The 6509-nt window shown below is 43.5% G+C and overlaps 1 protein-coding gene across 1 annotated transcript; it reads left to right on the forward strand.

The window, feature by feature from the left end:
* Positions 1 to 695: 695 nt before the first annotated feature.
* Positions 696 to 1100, forward strand: LOC107019092. The gene has a single exon (XM_015219671.1). It carries the CDS (start codon positions 696 to 698, stop codon positions 1098 to 1100), a length of 405 nt encoding a protein of 134 aa, XP_015075157.1.
* Positions 1101 to 6509: the final 5409 nt, after the last annotated feature.

Here is a 6509-nt window from a genome sequence, read left to right on the forward strand (position 1 = left end):
TGGAGGCATTTCATTCCTCGCCTTTGGATGGGAGTAATACTGGTATCCAGACTATCCATAAGATCTTGCAGTGTGGGTACTATTGGCGAACCATCCACCAATATGCTCATGAGTTCGCCAAAGCGTGTGATAGGTGCCACAGAGATGGAGATATTTCGTGAAGGCAAGAGCTCCGTTTAACCCCATTCTAGTGATCGAGTTATTTGATGTATGGGGCATTGACTTTATGGGACCATTTGTGAGCTCTCATGTGATGAAATATATTCTTGTGGTGGTGTATTATGTGTCAATATGGGTAGATGCCATAGCTCTTGCCAACAATGAAGAGAAGAGTGTCACCGCGTTATTGAAAAAGAACATATTTTCTAGATTTGGCACACATAGGGCCATTAATAGTGATGGGGGATCCTACTTTTGCAACAAGTTATTAAAGGGTTATTGGAGAAATAGGGGGTTCGCCATAATGTAGCCACTCTGTTCCATCCACAAACTAGTGGGATAGTTGAGGTGTCCAACAAAGAAATCAAGGATATCCTATCAAAAACGGTGAATGCTAATAGAACGGATTGGTTAATGAGGCTTGATGATGCTCTGTGGGCATACCCAACAGCATACAAGACTCCCATAGGTATGTCTCCTTAAAACTTGTATATGGGAAGGCTTGTCACTTGCCGATTGAGTTAGAGCACAAGGCCATGTGGGCGATAAAGAAACTGAAGACGGATTGGAATGAAGCAGTGGAGCAGAAACTTAATTGGTTGAATGAGCTTGATAACTTTCTCCTAAAAGCATATGAAAGTTCAGCCCTCTACAAAGAGAAGATGAATAAGTACCACGACCAAAAGATTTGGAAACACAAAGTTGTAGTTGGGGATTTGGTACTTATGTTTAACTCTAGGCTATGCTTGTTTTCGGGCAAACTCAAGTCCAAATGGACAGGTCCATTCTTGATCACTAAAGTGTTCCCACATAAAGTGGTTGAGTTGGAAAATAAGGAGGGTGCAAGGTTCATGGTGAACGGGAAGCGAATCAAGATCTACCTAGGGCATGCGGAGAGTGCCCATGAAGTGGTTGAGGCATATTACCTTGATGAAGCTTGATTAATCCAGGTTTTAGCGTCGTTCCGCGACATTAAATCAAGCACTTTTTGGGAGGCAACCAATGTGTATCCTCTAGCCAACAATAAGTTTTTCTTTTCTTTGTACGAATAGTTGCATTATTTTGTTTCTCCTTAATTTACTCAATGTCATGTGTAATTTTATTTTATAGTTTTTAGACTGTTGGCTAGAGAGTAGTTTAGGGTCCATGTAACAGAGTGTCCAGAAAACACAAAAAGAATTGCTTAATGGTTGTTAAATGTGCAAGCATCAAACGACAAGAATTCTGCAAAAATTTGTCTGGTGCACAGATCTACGGACCAATCGGCGGGCCGCCGATACATCGATGGACCGTCGATGGTTTCTGTAGGTCCCAGGTATGTTTTAAAAGTTCGTCTAAGATATGGAACAACTGACGGAACCATAGACGGACCGTCGACAGGGTACCGTCGACAGGGTACCGTCATGTTCACAAAAATTAGTGACCCGACCTGACCCGACCAGCTATAAAGATCATAAATGTTCATTTACCCTCCCACACCTTTTCAAATTTCCCTCAACCTTTTGCCTCCCTTATACCCTTAATTCCCCATTAACTCCCACAATCACCCACTCAAATTTTCTTGAGATTTTCAAGCCTCTCCTAGAATCTCCGAAACCTAACCTCCTCAGTTCCTCCTCCATTTTCATTGTTTCTCCGGTCGGTGTTTGAAGCAGGCACATAGGTTTGTGTTGCAAAATCACCCGCTCATTTCACCTAACTACAACTTACAAGTATTTCATGTTCCTTTATTCAATGAATTCTCGTTCATTTGCTTGTGGAATCAAATATATTTTTATGTGGGTCTTGACTTAAGGACTAATTTGAATGTTAATCTTGTTTAAAAAAATCGGGCTCTATGTCCCTTAGAATGATAGAAAGTGACTAGGTTGGGGGTGGAATCTATGTACAATCTACTTTTTGTTGTTTTTCCAACTTAGGGATTGTTAATCTCTTAGAAATCATGGTTGAAATTGGGAAAATTGAAGCCATAGGGATGACAAAGTGGGTTTTTGCTTGTTATTGCATGTTGGATGAACTAGTGTTGCTTGAAATTATTCAATTATAGGGTAAAACCAAGTCCTAAATCCTGGCTGACCAACCGAACGAGACCCTGTCTATGGATCCTCGGTTGATCGATCGACCGTTGATGCGGTCCATCAATGGTTCACCCCTGAAAACTGCTAAGTGTGGAACGATAGAAGTGGACTACGGTCCGTCGCCTAATCGACGGGCCATTCTGCACGTTCGTTCGTTTCTAACTAAAAGTTTTGTGGAAAGATGACTTCTGAAATTTTCCAAGTGTCCGCTAACGAGCAGTATCGACAGGCCATCGATAATGTCTGTCTCCCAATTCTACAGTTCTGCACTTGACTGTGTCTTGTATTTCCAAATTTTGTTTTACTTGTATTGCTTGTATGGATTGATTCCAACGAGACTAATACGGTATTTTTCAGGTACTTATGGCCCCAAAACAAGACATCGTCTATTCTAGGGAGAGGTGCAAGTCCGTGGCACCATCTGGGCGCCTGATTGACTCGCCGATGATGAGAGGGACACCGAATATGTGCCCTCAAGCACCCAGACCCTAACACCAGCTGCTAGAGCCTCTAGGGGCACTCCACAGAAAGTGGTGCCCGGCGTAGTAACTACTTCCCAGTCTCATGAGGAGTGCATACTGACCAACACAGTGTCTGGGCCTACCTCGGGTTCTAAGGGAGTTCCTGGCTCCGAAGAGTCTTCCGGTTCTGCGTCGGCCCACTCTTCAGTGTCGAATGAGGCCACTGCATCCTGTTCCAGATCACAGGGAGCCACTCTCTCGGATGTGCCTTCCCACCATGCCTCTTCTGATGAGGTCCAATGTTTGGAGTATGATCCGTCACCCTAACATGAGGTCCCTGCAGCGGTCGCTGATGAGCCTAACAGGTTGTGCATAGATGGACAGTACCAGGTTTACAGGGATGCAAAGATGCTGATCCATAAGGGGGTGATGACTGGAATGCTGACAGTTGAGCAGCGGGTTCTTATAGAGAGCCTACACACAGTCCATGCGGTACATGATTTGTTCACCCGTCACCGACTTTAGTGGACGGATAGAATTGTGGGGCCTTACAATGAAGATGGTGCGAGAGTTCTACGCCTCTTAAATGGCGGCTCTCCGAGATCCTTTGGACAGACCATCAAACCCCGTCAAATAGGCACCGCTCATATATGTTCGAGTTCGAGGCTGCCGGGTGAATATTTCTCCTCCTACCATCCGCCGCTTCCTATATGCTAGGGACACTGACGCTTAAAGGGTCCCCCTCACCCTAGAGTTTTACTACAGGCGGGACGTGCTGAAGAGTTGTCATTTTAAGAGGAGTAGTGAATTGAGAGAGTCCACCAAGAGGTGGATTGCACAACGGTTCTCCTTTGACGGTCAGGGAGCAGATCGGGTTTTGGACACCAGAGGCCTTATTAAGAAGGCCAACCTCACATTTGCAGCGAAGTTTTTCTGGATATAAGTCCGCCACCGCCTATCCCCTACGGCTGTAGATAATGTACTCACTTGAGATAGGGCGGTCTTGGTAACAGCTTTGGTAGATGGTTTGGAGATTGATTTCGCCATGTTGTCGATCTCCGTTATCCATGAGAGGGTGTTTAGGGCATCTACTATATACCCGTTTGCATGTATGATTTTCTAGTTGAGCATGGATGCTGGAGTGCCCATTTGGCACAGAGATATCCTCCGTAATCCTACCAGGGCAGTTGATATCGGTATCATTCGGGATGAGGCCAATGTGGCCGTACCACGACAAGGGCCAAAATTTGATGTGCAGCCGCTAGGTGAGAACTTGGCAGATATGGTAGAGCAAGCCCAAAGTTTTTATCATGCCACTTCAGAGCCTACGGATACCACCACAGTTGAGTCTTCCCCTAGCACTAGTAGGACACTGACTTCCTCCCGGTCTACGTCCCTATCAACAGCACTGGTCACTATTGCTAGGGTCCAGAAGTTAGAGGCCCAGATGGCCACCTTACTGCATCATATCCAACCTTCGATGCATAAGTCCGTTGCGGAGGCTGAGGACTGAATTGAGAAGAAGGTAGCTCTGCAGACGGAGAGGATGATTAAGGCGGTCCACCAGCGCCTCGATGCTTTTGAGTTAAGATTCCTAGCACACCCAGCCCCCGTGTTTGACGAATTTTAAGGCGGCTGTGTCCTAGTATGCGTCTCATGTTGATGCTTTAATAGATGTGAGAGTACCCAAGCCTAAGTCTCCACCTGCGGAGCTTGAGGAGGATACAGTGCTTGCTGCACTGTTCACTACCACCACTGCAACGTTGCCTCCGCCAGGTGAGCATGCCAAGAGGCACCATTCAAGCCTCACTAGTGACAATGAAGAGGCTGGGGATTAGAAGAAGGAGCATACAAATATAGAGGCTGCGACGAGAGCCTCATTGGTTGATGAGGAGGCCCGGCAGAGGAGTGCTCGTGAGTTAGCTGTTGGGGTTTCCAGCTCTAGAGTGAAGGTTGTTGAGAGGAGCACCACTGAGGGTGCAGATATTGCTGTGGGCACCACTGATGGTGTCCCTACTACTGAGGGAGTGGATTCTAGGGAACCGTACCAGCCTGCTTGTTGATCTTCGGCACTATGCGCCTCAGGTTTACTTCACCTACTACCCTTTCTTTATTTTATTATGCATTGGGGGTAATTGCATGTTTTTTTGTTAGGAGTGGGGTAAATGGAAAGTGAGTTCTAGGGTGAATTCTGAGTATCCCAACTCACGCTCCTCTCCTTGTGGTTTTCTTGCGTGTGTCTTTTGCCCCAAGAGACTGATTACTTTACTATTGAACCGCCATGTAGTATCTTGTACAAAGTATGAATGAGAAATCCGAAGCATTATGGCTAGATATGAATGATATCCCTTTCTAAAAAGAATTCTTGCATGACTAGGCATAATGAATGTTGAATGTGTTGGCTCTAAGCATGACATAGAGATGCACGACTGCATGAACCTTAATCTAACACTCGAACTAGGTGCCCGATAATCTGATAGGTAATGAGGTGTCAAGAGAGTGTGAGGAAATTTCATTGTTTTACTGTTGGTACTGAGCTAGAACTTTCCCCGTTAGTCCTGCAACAGGAAATATGTGTTAGACATTTAAGAAAAGATCAGAGGCCCTTTTTCAAATTAGTCAATCTTTAGCCTAAATAAAAGAAAACCCAATGAAATTGATCCCTTTTTTATCCAAATATTATGAGCTTACAATAGACCTTTCTTTTCTACCCCAAACATCTTACCTGAGAATAATGTGTTGGCCCTGGTCCCTCCTTGGACATGTGCACCTCAACTTAGGCAAAAAGCATAAATTGAGGGTGGCTAATACAGAAACTGACCTCGTCTTGGCCCTGACCAAAAATTGGGTATTGTGTACCTCGAATCATGTCAAAGCCATAAGTTGAGGGTGGCTATTATGAGTAATGTCCCAAAAACTGGGGATGAAAAGATTAATGTGGAAAAAGAAAAGAAATAGTGAATAAGAGAAGTGACTCAGTCAAAGCCATTATCCAATAAAAAAATAAAAATAAAAAAATAAAAGAGAAAAAGAGTGTTTAAGAAAAATAAATTAGAGTCATTTCTACAAATAGAGAATGAAAGGAGAAACAAGGCAAAAAGTACAAGAAAAGGTAAAGTAGTGCATAATAGACGATGAAAGAGGAATGATTCTTAGCCGTAATGTCAAGGAGGGAAACAAGTCACTAAAATGTACCCATATGTACCAAACCTGACCCGGAGCCTTCGATACAAACCAAGAAAGTCCTATCGTTATTCTAAGAGTCTAATATGGTGAACTTAAGCAGTGAAAATAAGGGCAAGCCTATGACGACTAGTATCTACTAGGTGTGAAATTGTTTTGAGTGTGAGTGTTGAATATTGGTCCTTATACTCAAATTTGAAATCAATGTGCAAAAAAGAGGATATTTGAAGTGAGGGCACTAGTTTCAATATTGGAAAATTGGTACCTTGGTGAGAGATAATAGTAGATGTGTCATTTCATGGTGAGTCTGTGTCATGTTCTGATCCACATGAATGAACTTAGTGAGCCTAAAAGTAAACACATGCACTAAAGCAATGAAAGAAGTCAGGATTGATAGTCATATGATTACGAAGGCTTAAAAAAGGATAATTTTGTACAAAAGTGTTGTGGTGAGTCATAGTGCATCGCTTGAGGACAAACAACGAATTTAAGTTGAGGGTGTTGATGTACCGTGGTTTCATGGTACTTTCAATGCTTTTTCCTTAAGTTTATTGTGTGTCTAGGGCCTTTTTGTATTAAATTTAATGTATTTTTATCTGTATTTTGCAAGAAAGTTGTCCAAAACATA

The sequence above is a fragment of the Solanum pennellii genome, chromosome 1, assembly GCF_001406875.1.
Source record: "Solanum pennellii chromosome 1, SPENNV200".
NCBI lineage: Eukaryota > Viridiplantae > Streptophyta > Magnoliopsida > Solanales > Solanaceae > Solanum > Solanum pennellii.